Genomic DNA, 21,954 nt, shown 5'->3' with positions numbered 1-21,954 from the left:
CCTTTCTTTATAAACCCGTATACTTGTAGTATACTTATAATGTGTTATGAATGTCGCTGTAAGTACTTATGAGCTATTATACAGGCTTATTACAGTCATTATAAGGTATTACGCATGTCATATAATGCACTATGAATGCATTCATAATGCATTATGAATACAGGGTTCATAGGGAAGTGTTACCATATTCGGTAACACTTTCTATGAATGTCATCTTTATTAGACAGTATAACCACATTCATAACATATTATAATGCATTCATAAGGCATTATAAACATGGCTATACATGTTTATAAAAATGCATAACCCATTATAGCCATGTTTGTTAATCATTATGACCTGTGATCATAGTACATTATAAACTGTGTTTATAATATATATGTTAAAATAGTATATCATTAATAATCTAGTCCTACAATGAAAGTCTGGCACTTAGAGCGCACAAAGACCTGTTATAATACATCATAATTGACTATAATTAATATTATATTCAAGACAAGAATAATGTATGAGTGGTTAAAATATATATTTATAGGATTATTTAGAGTGTGTTTATAAGTTATAGGAAGCTTTTTAGTCATGATAAAGTCTGCAAGCAGGGACGGAGTTTCTTGGTATTGATGTATAACATGTTATAAACACAGCTATTAATGCATTATTATCACAGTTCATGATGCATAATGAACATTGCTATAATGAATTATACATTTTTATAAATATGTATAGCCATGTTCATAGTGCCTTATGAATGCATTATAATGTGTTATGAGTATGTTTATAGAGTCTTATAGAGATGACATTCATAGAAAGTGTTACCTTACGGTCAAGATATTACAGTGAGGCATAATAAAATGTACTTCATGTTAAAAAAGCATATGAAAATTCACTTCACTTAAAGCCAGTAGCGACTGTATATAAGGCTTTATAATGTGTTACACACTTATATAAAAGCTAAATTTGAGAAATCATAGCTGCATATTATAATGCATTACTCCAAAATATACGAAATCTGTGTTATAGTGCATTACAACACTACATTGTACAATGTTCTTATTCTTGTAGTATACTTATAATGTGTTATGAATGTCGCTGTAAGTACTTATGAGCTATTATACAGGCTTATTACAGTCATTACAAGGTATTACGCATGTCATATAATGCACTATGAATACATTCATAAGGCATTATGAATACATGGTTCATAGGAAGTGTTACCATATTCTCTTTAGAGATTCTTTAGAGACGTAAGTAAGGAAGTATTTCTTTCGTTTATGTTACGTTATCATTTCACGTTAGAACTTTTTTTGGTTCTTTTATTAATAATACAAGAGTTGAAGCCATCTTTCTGACATAGTTTCATATTGAGTGAACTTTACTGAGCGAAGCGGTTGGTCGGCTATTTCTGGGAGCGCATTTCTCTCTGGCCTTTTGAAACTCAACCAAAGAGAGAGGGAAAAAATAATAATAATAAAACACCTCCAAAAGCAATTCATTTTATCAGCTTTCACTGGAGGATTATTCAGGCAGGGAAAGTGAGCGCGAGAGAGAGGCTGGCGTGGGGCAGAGCCACGCTGGGCCAAAACTGCAATTAGCTGTAATTGGGAACAAATGAGGGACGGCAGGAGCAGGCTGTGGCAGGGCAGGATTATGTGGTGGGTGCTAGCAGAGGATTGTGCAGATTCAAACCGCAGCAGCCACTGTGTGGCAGATGGCCTAGAGCAGAGACTAACGTCATGCGCTGGGCGCCAGCAGCGCTTAGTCAAGTGTCAGCTTATTCCAGGAGTGACACGAAATTTTTCACAGTGTGCTCTGCTCTCCTACGTGGCCTTTAGAGAAAGTCAGCTGAGTGACAGGAATAAGTGATTAGCGATGCCGCACGCAGTCATGAACAGTAATGAACGCGTGGTGCAATTCACTAGCAGTTATTTTTAACTCTCTGAACTGGGAGGAGAAATAAATGAATTGTGTCTAATGCAAAGAGCCCAAACATTCAGTGTTGTAAAATCTTTGTTTGCTCATTGATTTTCTCAGGTACATTCGCTCAGAGAGGTCCATCATCTTGGTGAACTTCTGCCTGTCCATACTGGCCTCCAACGTGCTTATACTGGTGGGACAGTCCCAGACACTTAGCAAGGTAAATGTGCACGCATTTGTGTGTGTATCTATGTTTTGGTTAAGTGGTTAGAAAACCAGATTCATCCTTTATTCCTAATAATCCTTAGTCAAAACAAGTGTATAGTTTAATCAAATTTATATTCGTATTCATAAAAGGACAGCATTACATTAAGACTAAATCTAATTGTGTTGAAAGTTTAGAGAAAACTAAACTTCTGTGGAGTGGATGTGATATTAATATTATTCTATTTAGTTTTAAGTTGTTTTTATGTAATATATCTTATCAAAATCTTTGCTACATCAAAGCAATCATGAAAAAAGGCCAATTTATACCTTTGCAATTTATAGCCTATACATCGACGTGTACCCTATACCATAGATTGACATGCACCTCTCTGGAAATCTACTTTGCGCAGCGTGACTCAGACAGCCGGAGCTGTGATTGGTCCTCCGTGCCTCGCGTTCCACCCCAAACATTCCTGCCGTCACAGTTTAAACTGCCGAGAGCCGCAGAGACGCTTATATGCGCAGACAGAAGTATAAACACGTTCCTCTGCGTAGCGCACTCTTGCCAAATAGAAATTTAGGCTATGGCGTAGTTTTGACTAATATAATAATATAAATAGTTTTGACTAGTATAAATCAGCCTTAAAGTTGGAAATGTGTTGGCGGGAACGCAAGGCTTGGTGGACCAATCACAGCTGCTTCTGTCTGTGTTGGGCAATGCATAGATACATTTCTTTATTTATTAAGGTGGAAGTTAGGCTATTGCATATGGTACACAGCTTAACAGAGGCTTTACCATAGCTTCGATACTGAAGTATAATTGGCCCTTCAGAGTGTAAAGCTAATGTGAATGTAGAGTAATAATTTAAAAGGAAAGTAGTATCTCTTGACTACACTCACAGCAGGTAAAGTGAAGTTTTGGTTTAATCTTTCCCAGCATCACAGGAGCAATCGCGGAGTCCCAGTGTTTCACAGCTGGGCTTATTTAGTGAGAATGTATTTGAGGTTGCTGTAAAAAGGGTGCTTACTTTCTAAAAAACATGAGATTTCAGCACATTTTTAAGATTGTTTTTAAGCTTTCTTGTCCATTTCACCTTCTCCTCAGATAAAGTTCAGTATTGAGGAAGTCACAAATTTAGATATAATAGTGATTTGAAATTGATATGAAGGTGGCCTAAATCAATATTTTATGGCCAAATCATATTTTGTCAATCACATGGCCACACAGTTAACACATCTGTGTTGCATATAATGAAAAAATATATATTTTTTACTTTCACCTGCTGTGTAAATGTAGCATGTAGCTATAACTTAAAACAACAATGTTCTGTCCTAATCATCTGCCACTGTTTCCTTTTCCATGAATCATTAATCCATTGTCATTGCATTAAATACCATTGTCATTGGTATTTAATCTTAAATTCACCTTTAACACCACCCCTACTTGTTTGTTTATTTGTACTGTAACTAGCCAGATGAAACCAGTCAAATGACTCAGCCTGCAGTCAACAGTTCCGATGTGCCCATCAGTGAAGACGATGAGGTGCTGTTAGCTTGGGGTTTAGACACTGAGGTAGGCAGTAGGACAGCAGCCCTAGCATAACCCTTGTGCTGCGTTTACATAATGATGGCAGGGAATGATGGGAAAGCAGATGTTCTGCAGATGGACTGATGACAGAATGTTGGATCACGCAGTGTGCTCTCAGTCAAGAGTTTCATTTTCCACTGCAGACCAGAATGATGCTAAATGTCTTGCGGTTCAACCCAAGTGCAGATGGACCTGGATCTACTGTTTAAATGAATTAAAAAGAACATGAATTTCCTCTAGAAGTAAATAACCAAGACTGCCAAGCTCTGCTTTTATTAGCATTCCCGTTTGACGGGCTTAAATATAAATTCTGTCACCATTGATTGAATATTATTGCAGTTTATACCCTGACAGGTTTTCCTGCGTGTCAGCATGTAAATGCAGCATTACTGAGGGTCTGATAGAAACGCAATTAGCTCTAGCCTACTCAGATTAAACCTGATTGTGGACGGAGAGTTAATAGTAGAAGGCTCTCCCAGCAGACTGTAGGCCCAGTAACACCCGAGGCGGTGGTGCCATTCACTGCCAGCTAGCGCATGTTAGTGCTCTCCCCGGCCTGTCACGACATAATGTAAGAGGCCATGATAGAATCTCAGGGAAATGGCAAGTTGAGGGCCGATTTTTTTTTTTTTTTTGTAGACTGGCAGCTGGAACAGACTGCGTTGCTGGGCCCTCCGGGGGTCAGCTTTGTGTCAGCTGTGTCAATCACTGTGAGAGGGTGTGAGTGTGGCTACGGAGGCAAAAGAGAGGAACCACTGCAATGCAAACTCAAGCAGTCGCTTTGGGCAGGAACGGACACCAACCGAAGCTAAAAGATGGTCTAGTCACTTGAGCCATTCTGTTTTATTCAGACATCAGAACTGAACTGTGAAGACCAACATCTTAAATCTTAATTTTAATCACCCAAAAAGTTCAAAAAGAGAACATTGAAAGTAAAAAAAAAATCATTTCACTGTGTCATTGAGATGTCATGCAGTGTCTTCTGAGGGTCTCTTATGCCCCATCTTTTGTCAGTAAACAAAACTAGTCATCTGGGTGCGTTCTGTCAGAGGAAAAGGCTTCTCATACGACATGCTTCAAATCACTTCGCGCTCCGCCTGTTTCTGTCTCTGCTTCCCGTATGGTCAGAGCTCAAATGGCATCCGGAAAATCGCTCACGTCTCTGGGGTGGTACTGCACTTTTTTTTTTTTTTTTTTTTTGTAGAGATGTAATGACGGGTAGTGAAAATTACAAAAAAAAGTCGCCACCTGGATTTAACTAAGCAAATGATGTGGGGTTGATGCAGTTGGTCAGGTCTAGGTTCAGGACTAGCAATAGTATGTCCTGAAAGAATGAGGTCAGCTGACTACCTGCATATACTGAATATAGACCACATTATTCCATCAATGGATTTTTTTCTTCTCTGATGGCACGGGCATATTCCAAGATGACAATGCCAGGATTCTTGGGGCTGGAATTGTGAAAGAGTGATTCAGGGAGCATGAGATCATCATTTTCACACCTGGATTGTTCACCACAGAGTCCAGATCTTAACCCCATTGAGAATCTTTGGGATATGCTGGAGAAGACTTTGTGCAGCAGTCAGACTCTACCATCATCAATACTGCAAGATCTTGGCAACACTGGATTGAAATAAATCTTGTGGAATTGCAGAAGCTTATCAAAACAATGCCACAATCAAATCTAAAGGGTGTTTGGCAATTACTTTTTTTGGCCAGGCAGTGTATATAGTACGTATAATTATCAAAACTTTATTTTATTTGTTAGTTTTATATATTAGATATATAATTTTTTACAAAAAATAATGCATGCAGGATTTATGCACAACTCCTGGTGTTGTTTGACTAGACTCAGGGTCTTGCTACAGTATGGTGTAATATAGTGTACCTCTTGGTGAGAGATCGTCGACTGATGGACATGCCTCTTTGATGCACTCAAAGATATTTTGCCTAGCTGGCAGACTTTAAAAGGGTGTGCATCATTGAGCTGAAAGAAGAAGGATGATTTTTTTTTAACAAATTGCCCACCATCAAGGCTGTCCATCTTCCAGCCACTGTTTCCTACATTTATAGGAATGTCGTAATCAGAGACCTAGACTGATATGGGCTGGAGTAGTTTTTAACATCTCGTCTATATGTGCAGGACGTTCTGCAGCCATATTTGTTGTCTTTTTTTTTAAAGAATTTTTTTGCATTCCATTGCCTATCCCAGCTGGCATTGGGTGGAAGGCAGTATATACCCTGGACAGGCCGCCAATCCAGCGCAAGGCATACATTCATAAATGTCAAGTTTAATTTGATAGTGTACATTCTTGGTGAATTATTTTTTTTTACCAATGAATGTATAAAGAAATTGAAATTGAAGCATGGTTACACAATCACACAGTATTATCTTTTGAGAGCACTACTTAATTTTAAATTTGAAGCCATTAATTGCCATATCCCTTTCATCTTCAGTCATTTGTAGATCATAGACTGTAGTTGACCTCAATGATGGGGTACTTTTTTAAGCCCTGTTAGATAACATGTCTCCCTCTTACCCACTTTGCGCTCTGTTGTCGTGCTGTGGCATCACTCACCGCAGCCTTAGAAGATGAGTGGTCCGTGTGCTTTAGTCCCTCCACTCCAGGCTGGAGTAGCCTCTAAACTCACACGCTAGCACTCCGTAAGAGCCATGTTCGGTAACTGTCGTCATGAGAGTAGTCTGTGGTAACTGTACTGCTGGATTTCAGCTGGAGAGAGCCGTCTCTAATAACAACGACCTTTCTGCCCTTTCCCTCCATCTCCAACACGTCCCTGTCTCTGTAAAGAGTGTGAAAAGTGGCTGAGACCTGTTAGCATGCATGCTTCTATCTGTACCATGTCGCTCTTGTGCTCCTACACACTCCTCTCTCTTTCTGCCCGGCTCTCTTTCTCACTCTCGCGCTCTCCCTCTCTCTTTCTATCTCCCTTTCTCGCCTTGCTCTTTCACACTCACTGTTCTATTTCTTACTTTTAATATTCTCACTCCATCTTTCATTCTCACTCTTTGATGTGCTCCTTCTCACAATCTCACTTTCTCTGTATATATCTGTTCTGTCTGTTCTCTATCACTCTCTCTTGCATTATTTTTGTTCTCTTCTCTATATACTATGTTGCTCTCTAAATTTCTCATTCTCATTGTTCTCATTGTCCTTCTCTTGTTCTCTTGCTTTATCTCTCTCACTTTCCCTAAACCACTCTATTCTCTATTTTTATTATTCACACTCACTTTTCTCGTTCTCTCTCTCTTTTACTTGTGTACTCTTACTATGCTCTTTCCCATTGTCTTCTCTCACTTTCTGTCTCTTTTTCTTTATCTAACATTCTCTCTTGCTTCTTTCCCCCCTCTCTCTCACTTGCTGTCCCACTCTGTTTTACTCACCTTCTCTTTTGTTAATTATCTTGTTGTTCATGTCTCTCTATACATCTCTTGTTCTCTTTCTCATTGTCTTGCTTTCTCTGTATCTCTGTTCTTTCTCTCTCTTGCACTTTCATACTCTCACTCTTTTCTTTCTCTCACTCACTCTTACTTTTTTCTGACTCTGATTTCACTTGCTTTATATGTCTTACCTGTATCTTTCTTTTACACTCTATCTCTTACTCTCTAATTCACTCTCAATGTCTTGATTTCTCTCATGCTATTTTTACCTCTTGATTGTCTTTCGCTCTTTCACTCTCCCTTTCACTTCTGTATTTCTCTAATATTTATTTTACATTCTCTTTTATACTTTCACAATTACTGTTTTCTTTTACTCTTGTCTCACTTTCTCTCTTTCTCATTGTCTCGCATACTCTCGCTCTTTTCTTTCTCTCACTCGCTCTACTACTTTTTTCTCACTCTGATTTCACTTGCTTTATATGTCTTACTTTCTCTGTATCTTTCTCTCACATTTCTCTCACGCTGTTTTTTTTTCTCTTTCTAACTTTCTCTCCCACCATCTTTTTCACTCTTAACTTGCTCTCACTTTCGATCACTCTGTCTTTCACTCTCCCTCTCACTTTTCCTGTATCTCTGTAATATTTCTTTTCACATTCGCTTTTACACTTTTCTTTCACTTTCACTTACTGACTTTACGCTCTGCTTACTTTATTTTTTCATATATCACTTTGTCTTTTGTTATTTGTCCCACTGTCTTGTTCTCCCTTAATTTATCTCTCTCTCTTTCTGTATCACTTTCTCTGAAACTCTGTTTTCTCTGTTTTGCTCTTTACTATCTCATTTGCTTTCTGTCTCTTTCTCTCTCTCTCTTTCTCTCTTTCTCAGGGGCTGTGCACTGTGACCGCTGCCTTTCTGCATTTCTTCTTTCTGGCCTCTTTCTGCTGGGTGCTGACGGAGGCGTGGCAGTCCTATCTTGCTGTGATTGGCAAGATGAGGACACGCCTCATCCGCAAGCGTTTCCTGTGCCTGGGCTGGGGTAGGTCTTTCACATGTACTCATTCATACATTTCTACCTTCAATAAACAGGTTTATTTACAGGTAATACAATACTGAGACTTCCCCTTATGTACTGTACATACATATGTCATACACTTGTGTTAAGCAGCAGTTGTGGGTGTGTTTATCTATTCGGTGTTGATAGAAAATCCAATTCTGTTTATTTGCTTCTGACATGGCAATAATGTCCGTTAATTACGCTTTGAGGACACCAGAGAGCACTCTGAACATTATGGTTAAAGAAGAGCCTCGGTTAACTAGACTTGGCTAGAAATAGAAATATACCTGGATCTACCGCAGCCTGAATCACTGGATCAGATTGGGAAACTCATAAACTTTAACCTAAGTAAACAAAATAAATTACTTCTTCAGAAACTGCCCTGATAAAACTGCCCTAATATCTGGATATATTTGTACCTTGAACCCAAAACATTGGAAGACAGAAACTGATCAGACAGAGTGACTGGGCTTTAAATACCGTATTTTATGGTCTTATTATAAGGTGGACTAAAAATTGGCAGTGTGCTTTATAATCCAGTTCACCTTATCCATGAATTATATCAGGTTCTAAGGAGCAGTAAAGCCACTCCAATGAAGTACAGCATTATAAGCTAAGGCTAAGAGCAACAGGATTAGCATTAACATTAGCATTAGCCGCTAACCGCAGTGCTAGCTCTTTTGCCATTCAGAGGTGAGTGCATAAAACAAGCTACACGGGAAGAACCGCTAGCTGATAGCGCCCTTGGTTACCAGAACACACAGGGTTCCTTAGTCTACATGTATTGGGTGGCATGTACAAGCGCTGCTAAACAGAAAATAGATGTTTATTTATAGTGCGCCTTCTAATCTGAAACATATTGTAGATAGCAGAACTAAATCTTAAACATCAGTCATAATTTAGTGACCCTTATAAGCAGCATTTTATTACAGAATCAGGTTTTCTATTTCTGGAGACTTGGTTGTTCTTTAAATTCACAACATTTTGTTTGTTGGATGGATGGATGGATGGATGGGTGGGTGGGTGGGTGGGTGTGTGGGTGGGTGGATGAATGGGTGGGTGGGTGGATGGGTGAGTGGATGGGTGGGTGGGTTGGTGGGTGTGTGGATGGGTGGGTGGGTTGGTGGGTGTGTGGATGGATGGATGGATGGATGGGTGGATGGGTGGGTGGGTGGTGGGGTGGATGGGTGGGTTGGGTGGATGCTTTATTGATCCTCAAGGAAATGTAGCAGCCAATAGCAGTTACACAACACAGTGAAACAAACAACAATGATAGGGGAGGTACAGTAAAAAATATAAGACTATAGAAGATTCTAACTTTGATTTATGAGATGAATGATAGCAAGCTATCACACACACACACACACACACACACACACACACTTACACACTTAGACAGAGGTGCTCAGGTAGCCTCATCAGAGCTGTAATGTGATTTCTCTAATATGACCTCACACCAGGGAGAAGTTAACGTGACGGACTGCACCACTGTGCCTGTTCTTTCTCCATTCATTTGAGTGACACCACACAGCGTGGCATGCCACTTCTGTTCTATTCAGCCAGATGACATTCCACAATCTGGCTCCTCCGTTCACTCAATGCAACCCAGTGACATGCCACAATATGGCACGCCAGTTCAGCTCAGCATGGTTGCTGTATCACAGATGTGGTATCAGAGATAAAAATTGTATAGGATAGCATCTTCCCAGTGCAGGTGAGATCCAAGGAGATAGCTAAGCAATTACAGCCTTACTTGAATTTGGTTGGGGCCTTATTGATCCAGCTATTTAATCTATTAATTTAAAGATGTTCTCAGCTGATACTGCATTGGTTTGGCATTTGTCCACACAGGGCACAGGGTTTGAATGAGATATCCAACATCATACATACAGTGCATCATGAAAAATAGCTTGAGTTATGCTGATTTGGTTTCTTTCTGGTGCAGTCACCATGGTAACACCCCAGAGTGTACATGCTTTATTATTATTAACCTTCGATTTTATTGTATTTCCCTGATAAGGAGGTAAAATGATTATGTATTGTGTATTTAAATATCTTATGTTAGCTAATTATTATTAATTAACTAATGGTTGTTAACTAATTATTACACATTTATGAATGGCACAGTGCTACAAAAGACATTAGTATTCTAAAACTTTGCGTGTATTTGTAAGTCTTTATTTAGCATTTATATAAAATATATAAACACATTTAACATCTATATATTTATAGCATCTGATTGTATTTAGCACGGACAGTAAGGTCAATTGAAATGTAAGTTCTCCTGCACTGATTTTGGATATGAGTTTTGGTCACATGGACAGTTCTAGCCAGATTTTGCCAGTCACAATCATTCCCACCTACTGCAGTGTCATGTGACACTATGATGCATTTCACACTGTGGATTGAGTAATGAAAATATGCCTGCACAAATTGGAAACTGGAATGTCCCATCATTCTGGTACCCTCAATCATTCTGATAAAGCATGTGACCTTGCCATGAGCACTCTGATTGGTCAGTGTTCAGCCTCTCTCACGAGATAGCACCTCACAACATATACAGGTGTGTGTTTCCAAGCAATTCAGTGAGGTATCACTTCTTGATCAATATACTATAGTATTGTCTGCTATTCAATGACTTATGGCTTTTGGCATGCTAGTGCATTTTATTGTTGATTAAAGTATAGTAAGGCTAAAATGTTAGTAAAGTGTTGCTTATGGTCCTCATAAAAATGCAAGGAATCATTTACATTTACTTTCATGGCACTTGGCTGACGCTCTTATCTAGAGCAACTTGGGACAAATGTATTGTTGGGAGTCTTGCCCAAGGACTCTTATTGGTATATCACAGTATAGTGCAGGTCACCCAGACCAGGAATTGAACACTAGTCTTCCACATGATAATGTGGTAGCTCAGAAGCAGGCAGTGGTGGTATCCAATGCTCCACACCAATCCACACCAATAAAGGAAGAGTTGCTGTGTATTATCCCAACTGAAACGCTTACCTAACACAGTGTGTGTCACTAGTTCCTCATCTTCTCTATGTTTTCATGTCAAATTGTGTTCCAGAGTTCCAGGTTCAAGGTTTGTAACCCTTATATGAGACATATACTGCCTTTAGATGGTGAACTGAATGCTTCTGACTTGTCAGTAATTGTTATGTTGGTTGTCAGACTCTTTCTGACCCCATTTGAGCACGTCTGACCACACATTTCTGCTTCTGTAGGAGTTTACTATTTTTAAAATCCTCTCTTGTTGTCCTTTGAGTCACGTTATGGCTTGGTTGTACACTGTATGGACAAATGCATTGGGACACCTGCTTATTTTATAGTTTTTCTGGAATCAAGGGTATTTAAATATATATTATCCTGCTTTTGTTGGTAAGTAATTGTATAAAATGTCTCTACTGTTCCGGGAAGGCTTTTTACTAGATTTTGGACCTTTTCTGTTCATTGATGAGGTTTTGATTGCATTCATAAAGACAAGAACATTAGTAAGAACAGGTTAGAGGATGTTGGAGGTGGATGATCACCACCCCACCTCATGCACAACTTGCTATCTCATCTCAAACATATTGATTGGAGCAGAAAACACAGTTTCACTGCTCCAAAACAAATTTATAAGGGCTTTATAGCTTTCTAGACCAGTGACTAGCATTAGACATGGTGCCTATGGGTTTATGTTTATCAGCTCCAGAGAGTCCTAATCTAATCTATTGGCAGTATTTTTCTACAGGGTCTAGATAATCTGTGCATACCATATATGGTATGTCCATTTTCACATCATTGTCAGCAATGGGTGCAAATTAAAGTACGTAGCTGGATGCATTCAATAAAAAGGGTGTCCACAAATATATAGATGATATAGTAATAGATAATGGATTGGAATACACACCCAAAGCATTGGCTTTTATTGGTGGATACATTTGAATTGCATTTAATAGCCACAATGAAGCCTCACTCAACTGGCAACCCTTTTTAAACACATGTATTTGTCTATAAATTTACTGATGGTAGCTTAAGCTTTTATGTCAGATCTGTCAGAATGCTAATTCACTTTGTTTACCTGGTGTGTCGGTTTTGGAAGCCAAAACACAGTGACTGTAGATGCTTTAAAAATATATCTCACAATATTAAATCCCAGTACACCTGCTAAAGCTACTCCTCGTCCTTTTTCCCCTTAAATGTGTTTTTTTTTCTAATGCCGTTTAATTTATGGAGTTAATCAGAGCATTGTTAATTACATGAATATTTCAGAGGCATGCTCATTAAGTGTGGTACGTGGCACATGGACAAAGGGAGAGTATAATTGATAGATCCAATTACCGCATGACAAAAGCAGGCGTCCCTGACCATAATGGCAAACACATTAGAGACTCACTGGAGAGCACTGCACTTGTACATTGTAAAAAAAAAAAAAAAAAAAAAAAAAATGATGCATTTACTAGAGTTTACCTGAGTGAAAAGTCACTCTGTGGGCCTTATTTGGTGCTCTTAATGAATTACACAGTGCTTTAACAGCTTCTCAACCACAATGACCATCACATGCCAACTCAGATGAACCCATAATGTCAACTGTGTTAGAGACTTAAGAGAACTGCAGTTTTCTGCTGGAATAAAACAAAAGATGCATTGAATTCACCTGCATTCACCACTGCAGTTAATATTAGACGTGGACAGCGGACGCAAATACAAGATTGTTTAATACAAAAAAGAAAAAACTAAACTAAAACAAGATAAACAAAACATAGAAACAATGGATACACGGACACTAGGAACTAAGGAAAACCATCAACCAAACAGATGTGAAGACATACAAGAACCGACAAAGCAATACAGACACAAGACAGGAAAAAAAAAACTAGGGAGACCTGGGCAAGGTAACAAGGGGGGCGGAGCTACAACTAAAACACAGGTGAAAACACCTGTTAAACCATAAAATCAATATTCTAAACCATATAATTCATTTTCAAATCATATTCTGCGCTAGTCAAGATATAAGCTGTTTAAGCATGGGCTATGTTTTGTTTTTTCTTCAGTTTTTATCTGGATGGAACTAATGTGTTGGTACTGTTTGTTACAAGGCAATTATATTTACCAGAGAAATTGATAGAGGCTATTTCTTTTATTAAAACCATATTAATTTCTGTCAAAATGTCAACACAGAATTTTACTTTAACTTAGTTTATTTACAGCTTAAGATAAAGAGAAAAAATCTGAGCTGTCCTTAAACGCAGAAAACACTGAACTACTGTTTAGGCATGGTCAACCAATTAACGCATAGTTTATACACCCGAAAGAAAGAGTAAGGAAAAAGCCAAAGGGTCTAAATAGAATGACAACTCAAATGCACAAATTAATCTCTACACAGTTAAAGGGATCTATTAGCTGCAGACCGAGAAGCCTTTATGCATTACTGTGGAACACAGATTTCAAACATAGTGAGAGGGGGGTAGAATTCAAATAAAGAATATGCAATGTAAGTATATGTATGTTTATTGGTAACCTGATACAATTAAAAAGACTAATACAAAAAGGAAGACCTTAAGTTTATTTTTACACCTCTGATAGAAGGTGGAATTGAAATCTGAGAAAGTATATCATTGTTTTCACATGAATGAAATGCTGGTTATCAAATCCACAGATAGCTGGCTTATATATTGCATATACATGGCTTTTTATATTTTCTTAAAAAAAAAAAAAAAAATTCTCCATCAGATTCATGTGTTTTTAAATTGCAGAATTGTTTGCTATTAAGGTCTTATAATAATGGATCCCATTGTCCTTGTAAAAAAAAATCAAGTATAAAAACAGTGGTGAATGACAGAGTCTTAGATTTTAAGAAGAAATGTCTTTTTAAGAATGGTTGGTTGATGAATAACGCCTATTGTGTTATTGATATGTGATAGCCAGCATTTCATTCATGTGAAAACAATGCTACACTTTCCTTTTACAAGGGGGAATAACAAAGAATGCAGATTAGAAACATATAACTGTCTAAATGAAGATATTTTCTGTGTACTCAAAATTAAACACAATCGGCAGAAACAAAAAAGGCTCTTAACTACAGTGTGTCTAGTGTTCTACAGTATGTGGCGAATTAATACTCAAAAAGCGGAAAACACTTCTTAACAATAAGCTTATAATGATATATCATTATTTAAATGGCTGTAAAATTAGCTCAGGGTAGATTAACTATAATATTTCATACTTTACCCTTGTGTGAAATGGAGGAATGAATGGGAGGAAACATGTGAGTAATACTTCACAGGTTTAAATAACAGAAGAAGACATGCATTATTCACTGTAATGATATTATACCCTGCATATGTGCAGCACTCAATCCTTATAGAGTAGTGAACAATTGCAGCAGGTAAAGCCGATACAAAGGTGATTTGTGAAAGATTCTGAATGTTCTTTTCATAGCTCACGTCCGCATACTGTGTAGGTATTTATGAATATACTGTAGATGCAGCAGAGATGAGTTAGGAGTGTATATATATATATATATATATATATATATATATATATATATATATATATATATATATATATATATATATATATATATATATATATATATATATATGGTGGATGTTTGACCCTGAGACACAGATAAAACTGGTATCTTTTTTCAGAATCACATCTGATTCTTGTTAAGAGTAATTTGTACATTTAGATTCAGATTTTCAGTCAATTTGTATTCAATACATTCAGTTTGTAGATTTGTGTTTATAATTTTCTTCATAAATTTCACTTTGTACTAAGAGATGGAGATCTGTGCAGGTTATGTTTCCACTGACATGGTACCCTAAATAAGGTAAATTAGGTTCAAACTGCTACTATTATACCTGTAAATTATAAACTGTATTTTAAGACGTAGTAAAACATCTCTTCATAAAGTCATATACGGTCATCCAGTCTATACAGAAGCACATAAGGAATCATGTAGCAAACAAAACAGTGTTACACAAACCAAAATACTCTGTGAAGCATTTAGGTAGGCTCCTATCTGTGGGGCCGTTAACTTGCAATTTCCTGATGAGGGCCAGTTTCATCATAACATTTGATGAACATTGATGGTCTTTGAGACTGCACTTGAGGATACTTTCATAGTTCTTAATTTTTTTTTTTTTCATTAACTGAACCTTCGTTTCTTTACGTCATTTTCTTGTTTACTTAGTTGAGTAGATCCTTCCATAATATGGATTAGAACATTATACAAATAGGGTTATTCACTGTATATCTGTAACTCTACTTCTTCACAACTTTACAATGGATGCTTTCAAACGCACATTAAGTGGCAAAAAGTAATCAACTCTTGATAAGTTCAGCACAGCTGTTAACTGGAAGCTGAACGTTCCATGTGACTCTACCTCATAAAGCTAAAAGAAAAAAGAGGTGCCTCCTCTGAAGAATCTAAAATATAAAACATATTCTGTTTTCTTTCTTTACTAAATCATTCCTTATGTTTTTTCTTCATAGTTTGAATTACTTTAGTTTTAATCTGCAATGTAGAAAATCCATCCACAGACTTTAAGGTGAATTGTAGGTTAGTATGCAAGTGTATGACAATCATTATATGTAAGCGATTATGTAGACCTGTAATGCACTATGCACTAATGCTATATAATTCATTACTAATACAGGATTCATATTAAGTGTTATAGTGCTTAATGCTTAGTAATTCCAGTGGAAGTTCCAGCATTGTGTTTATGTTTCTCTGTTGATCTAACAACATCACAGCTTAGTTACAACCTCAGAAAAGTATATTGTATCTCAGACTAAAAACAGCAGAATATTGACATGAACTAAATACCCATAGCAGTGTTTGCAGCCATTCTGAATGTTGGGGTTTCCCAGCTAAACTTAACTACAACAGCAATAAACAATAGAAAGCTAGATTTAACCGCTCCTGCTCGCAGTGACTGACTACATTTGTGTTATTTAACTGAGAATTGTGAATTCCAATGTTCTATGGAGTTGAGGCAGCGGTTTTATTTAAATGATCTATAATAATTCTGCAGTTGATATAATAGAAAACTCTGTGGGACACACTGAAATAGCCCAGAAAGTACTTTATGGCTCAACTCTGAAATAATGTGGAATAAGGTGAAATATCTCCCCTTTAACAAAGGCCTCAAAGTGAGGACGGATTTTTTTTTACTGGTGGTCTTGTGGTGAATACTGAGAGAAATTGGTATTTTTTTCTTTTCTTTTTTTTTTCCTCAAAATTGACCTTTTTTTTTTTTCATGTAATAACGCTGGTAATGGCCTGCCTCTGTCAGGAAACCCAAGTTAGCACATTAGTTGTTGCAGTTTGTTCTGTTCTTTGCCTGTTCTGTGCATTTAACTACTTTCTACTTCTTCTTTTTTTTTTTTTTTTTACTATTTTTCTCTCCCTCTATCTCTTTCTCTTTCTCTCAGGCCTGCCAGCCCTTGTTGTTGCTGTATCTGTAGGATTCACTAGAGCTAGAGGTTACGGCACAGCAAGCTAGTGAGTATCTTTCACTGATCACATCCAAACTCCTGAAATACACAGCAAAAAATAAACATGTTATTTTAAGTGTGAGCAATATAAACTACTACGTCCAAAAGTATCCAGACTCCTAAAGGTGCATATCAGACATGATCATATACAGATACATATGTTAAATAGAATGTTACATTATGTAGAAGCCACCTATTATGCCTAGTTATAAGCAGCTAAATAGGTTTAAAATCTCTAACATTAGGATGAGAAACAGTAAAACCGTGTTCTTTGGAGTTATAGACCTCCACCCAATACCAATGGGATGAATTGCAGCAGCGTTTGCGATCCAGATGATCTCCAGGATCAATCAATATCAGTGTCTGGTGTCACTTAGGCTCTTGTGGCTAAATGCAATCAAAGTTTCATAGCAGTGCTTCAGCATCTAGTGAAAAACCAGCCCAGAAGAGAAGAGGCTCTCAATGCAGCAAGTAAGGGAACCAAATCCCTATTGATCATCTAGACTTTAGAAGAAAAGTTTTGGAAGGGCAGGTGTCTTTAAACATGTAGCAGTGTATAAAGTAGTGTCTACACTAATAGTGTATTTCACATTATGAGATTATAAGAATATTTTACTGGTTTTTACATTGCTTAAGTTTAAAAAAGCATGCTTTATTTCTCAGCACACACATATATATTCCAAAACAATTTTACATTCTGTATATTTACTTTACCTGCCTGTTTGGCTTACAGCAGAATAGCTCCACCCATTCACATTGAAGTTATAAAGAGTGTTTCAGCCTGAACATGCTGTATTTTTAATATGGCAAAATACAGAAAATCTAATAGAAACAGAGCTCATCTATGAGTTTAAAGACTTAAAGACACAGTTAAAGCCAGTTAAATAGAAAAAAAATGATTTAAAAAAATTATGTTATAATTAATTTCATTAAAAAAATTTCTATGGTTTATAAATTTGCACAGTCATAAGTAGCATTAGGTCATAAGTGAAGCTGAAGGAAAATGAACAGATGACAATTTGTTTTAAATAAAAATAAATATCAACTCTATGGACTTTTTTTTTTAGATTTTGACCTATTCTAAATATTTTCATCAAGTAAAACTAAAATCAAATTGTTTAATCTTCTGAAATTTGTAAAATATGTTTAGAAATATGTTAAAATATGTGGAATCTCACATGTGTTTGTAACAGTCTCATAATGATATTAGATATTGTGGCTGTCCAATGAAAAACAAGTATCTCAAAAACTGCAACAAAAACTTCTAAACTTTCAATGGAAGTCAATGTAAAAAGAGTGTATTTCAGGTCATTTTAAGGTATTTTTATTGGTCTGTTCATCAATAATTTTTGGCACAGTGTAAGAGACAGTTTGTCTGTTCAAATTATGTAGTAAACTAAAATAGAGATACTTGTTTTTCATTGGCCAGCGACAATATACAGCCACAATAACAATACTTTAACTTGCCAGTATATCATTTTGCAATGAAATTCCTAAAACAACTAAAAGAATCTTCTTGGTCTTCTCCTTGTTCCCAGTTCCCAGCTCTCTGCAGCTCTGCGATGTTAAAAGCTTATACTTCGACTCTTCTGACAGGCCATTGATTTGAGCAAGCGCACTACTTGACTAATCAGAGCGAGGGTTGAAAACAAAATGGCCTTCTAGCCATCTAATTGGCTACGTCTGTCATGTAAGGGCAGCGACAGAACTATGAGAGTTGTAAAGTGACAGGCAGAGTTTCTCCTCAGATGACCTTACACTGTCCATCCTTACTGCACCGCTCAGTTACACTGCCTGTAGCCCCCACACTGTCTTCTCCTGCCAGCTAGGGGAGAGATGTGGAGGAGTGTGGGGTAGCACACTTCACTCTCTATAGATTGGAGAGAGAGAGAGAGATAGAGCGAGAGCTGGATTGAGTGATGGAGAATGTAGCACTGATAATGAGCTGTGTGGGGAGGGGAATCAAACAGAATGAAATGCATCACTCCTCTCTCTTACTGAATCCTTAATGACACTCTATTGGATATAGAGAATTCAGCATTTTGATTGAACAGCTATTAATGTGTGTGCTCTATGTAGGGAACAAGAATCATTTTTAATGTGAGTCCTCCTCTCTCTTTTGTCAGGTTTCCATCTAAATGTTTCGTAGAAGTTATGTGAAATTACACAGTTTCAGTAGACAATTTCCAATAGAAAACATGCAGAACAGAGACATTTAACTGAGACATTTCATCTGCTTTTGGCTGAACACCATTTGCAGCTATTTGCAGTCTTTTTAAGGCTGTGTTGTTTTGAATGTTGAGTAATATTCCACTTATTGAGGGGTGAAACCTCTGATCCACCATCTACTACACATCTGGGAGTGCAAACATACCAGACAGTTCTAGTAGAGAAATGCATGGCCACTTTTCTGTGGGCTGCCACCCATCTATGCCAACTTCTCTCTATTGCTCTCTCTCTCTCTCTCTCTCTCTCTAATTACCACTTTATACATTTTGTCTTTTAAATATCAGTAAACCAAAAGTAAAAGTTACGAGTAATTATATGGTAAAGTAATAATGAAAAAATAAAAAGAGGATAATGTCTCATTCTCTCTCTCTCTCTCTCTCCCTTTCTCTCTCACTCTCTCTTTCTCTCTTTAATTACCACTCTGTATGGGTATCTTCCATTTTGCCTTCAAATATTAGTAAACCAAAAGTAAAAGTAAATTATATGGTACAGTAATAAGGAAAAAATTCTCTCTCTCTCTCTGTCTCTCTTTCTTTCTATGTTTCTCTTTCTCTCTTACCCTCTCTTTTTCTCTGTAATTACCACTTTACATGTGTCTCCTCCATTTTGTCTTTAAATATAATTAAACCAAAAGTAAGTTATAAGTAAATTATAAGGTTGTGGGTGAGTTACAATGAAATCTCTCTCTCTCTCTCTCTCTCTCTCTCTCTCTCTCTCTCGCTCTTGCGCTCTCTCTCGCTCTCTATCTCCTTTCTTTGTGTCTGACTTTCTATCTAGCATTACACACACATATACACATATTGCAAGTAATGACTAAATGATACTCCAATCTAAACATGTTTAGTTACCATTATAATGAAACATATTTCATCACCTGACTACTATTAAACTCTCAACTTGTGTTTATTTGTTCCTCAGCTGCTGGTTATCTCTGGAAGGAGGGCTTCTCTATGCTTTCGTTGGTCCCGCTGCTGTCATTGTGCTGGTAGGTGCCATTGTGCCCTTAACTCTCCCACTGGTCAGATTCTTCCCCCAGCCGGTTTCACCTCTTTGATGTTTTACAGTCTAAACAAGCAGCGATTCTGAGCCAAGGGAGAAAACTGCCACTAATGAAATTAGTGTCTGGGCCCAGATCCATTTTGGATGTGTATATTTTCCATTAGTGTAGCATGTTTTAATTGCTTGATTAAACTTGTTGAGCTGTGTGTGTGTGTGTGTGTGTGTGTGTGTGTGTGTGTGTCTCCAGTCTGGCCTCAGGTGTGAGAGTTATGGACGAGTTGTTTGCGCTGTGTTTTCATGGTCAGATGTGATTTGCATTGTTTGTCTGTGCCTTGGTGGTGTTGTGATGCGGCCCACTCAGATAAACAGCTGTAAATGAGATTTGGGCATCTGGAGATGCTGGCCCCCTCCTGAGGGATGCAAATCTAATTAATGGAAAAATAATTAATCTAGTTTTCTGCAAATGGCAGAACAGTGTGATTGTTTCTCACCAAGCATCTCGCATGATCAGAATTCGAAAGCCTCTGCGTTCGCTGGACCTGCTGTTCTCTCTTTACTTACTCTCACTGTGCACTGTGTCAGCTTCACTGCACAGCTACACTTTAGAGCCCAACCTTCCAGTGTCCAGTGTGTAGTGGAGACACAGTGGTCATGTTCAAGGTAGATAATGAAAGAGTTCTGTGTTCCTCTGTTCTGCTCTGGAAGGCCGATAGCTCAGCTTGCTACTGAGGGGCTAAAAAAAAAAAGACATGTGGAGAGGTTTGGCTGGCAAGTGCAGTAACAGATTCGCCATATACCGTATTTTTCTGACCATAAGGCACATCGTGAACTCATTGAATGTCTATTTTTGGGTCATTTTTTGGTCTTTCTTCATACATAAGGTGCACTGGATTATAAGGCACATTAAGTAACACTAGTAAGGATGCCTACATTGAAGTAAGCAAGCAAAAACATTTTCTTTCAAAGTCAAATGAGCGCTAGATATTAAGCTACACAGATTTCTCTCCTGAAATCTGTTTATTTGGGTAAGTAAAGCGGTTCCATTCATTTTCATTAAACTTAGATTTCCTGAATTTTGTCTAAGGGTGAGATTTCAGTGAAATTTCTCCAGCACTAAGGCTTGGTGCAGCAGCATTAGCATTAGCTGCTAACCACAGTGGTAATGGGATGTAAATTCTGCTCAATAGTGCTAGACTGAGGAACCCTGAGTGTTCTGGTAACCCAGGGCGCTATCAGCTAACGGTTTGTCCCACATAGTTTGTTTTACCACGACAAACACGCAGACAACAGTCCAATATACTCACCTCTGAACACCAAAAGAGCTAGTGCTGCGGTTAGCGGTTAATGCTAATTAGTGCTAATTACTTGACACTTGTAAGGATGCCTATATCAAAGTGAACACTGGTGTCGCAATTTCCCTTCTAATTACTCTCCTTAAAATAATTTATTTGGGTGAGTGTTTATCTACAGTAAGCTTAGATTTCTTATATTTTGTCTAAGGGATAGTTTTCACTGAAGTTTCTCCAGCAATAAGGCTGTATGCAGCAGCATTAGCATTAGCCGCTAACCCCAGCGCTAGCGGGGCGTAAATGCCACCCGATAGCTCTAAACTGAGGAACCCTGAGTGTTCTGGTAACCCAGGGCGCTATCAGCTAGCAGTTCGTCCCATGTAGCTTGTTTTAAAACGGAAAACATGCAGACTACATTCTAATATACTCGCCTTTGAACACTGTAAGAGCTAGTGATGTGGTTGGCTAATGCTCCACCCAGCCTTAGTGCTGGAGAAACTTCACTGAAAACTCACCCTTATAACAGTGTATTTCAGATTTTTAGTGGCTTTACTGCTCCTTAATACCTGACTGGTAGAAGTATAAATGTATTTATTTATAATTTATAATTAGTGGGCCTGATAGTAGAATAAATGTAGAAAAAAATTTTTTTGAAAAAAAAATATTTGCTGACTGCTGAGACAAGACCTTAATTACTATTATCAAATATGTTTAGAATACCTAAAAAAAGGAAGAAGAAATAAAACAGTGCTCGGATTGCTAAGACATGGGAAAAATGAAAGC

General features: G+C 37.6%; 1 protein-coding gene across 10 annotated transcripts in view; it reads left to right on the top strand.

Annotated features, from left to right (window-relative positions):
* adgrb2 (adhesion G protein-coupled receptor B2) overlaps window positions 1-21,954 on the top strand; it is a 522,385-nt gene that overhangs the window by 422,372 nt on the left and 78,059 nt on the right. For 8 of the 10 annotated variants that reach the window (XM_049475336.1, XM_049475334.1, XM_049475340.1 and 5 more), the window contains exons 18-22: window positions 2,033-2,135; window positions 3,594-3,695; window positions 7,996-8,146; window positions 16,592-16,661; window positions 19,802-19,868. In XM_049475336.1, coding sequence (XP_049331293.1) covers window positions 2,033-2,135; window positions 3,594-3,695; window positions 7,996-8,146; window positions 16,592-16,661; window positions 19,802-19,868 — 493 coding nt within the window. The remainder of the gene's footprint in view (window positions 1-2,032; window positions 2,136-3,593; window positions 3,696-7,995; window positions 8,147-16,591; window positions 16,662-19,801; window positions 19,869-21,954) is intronic. The other 2 variants (XM_049475339.1, XM_022683130.2) reach the window with 1 other exon arrangement.

Source organism: Astyanax mexicanus, chromosome 3 (assembly GCF_023375975.1).
Source record: "Astyanax mexicanus isolate ESR-SI-001 chromosome 3, AstMex3_surface, whole genome shotgun sequence".
Taxonomy (NCBI): domain Eukaryota; kingdom Metazoa; phylum Chordata; class Actinopteri; order Characiformes; family Acestrorhamphidae; genus Astyanax; species Astyanax mexicanus.
Note: the sequence above shows the minus strand (reverse complement) of the source record. Positions and strands in the feature narration are given on the sequence as shown.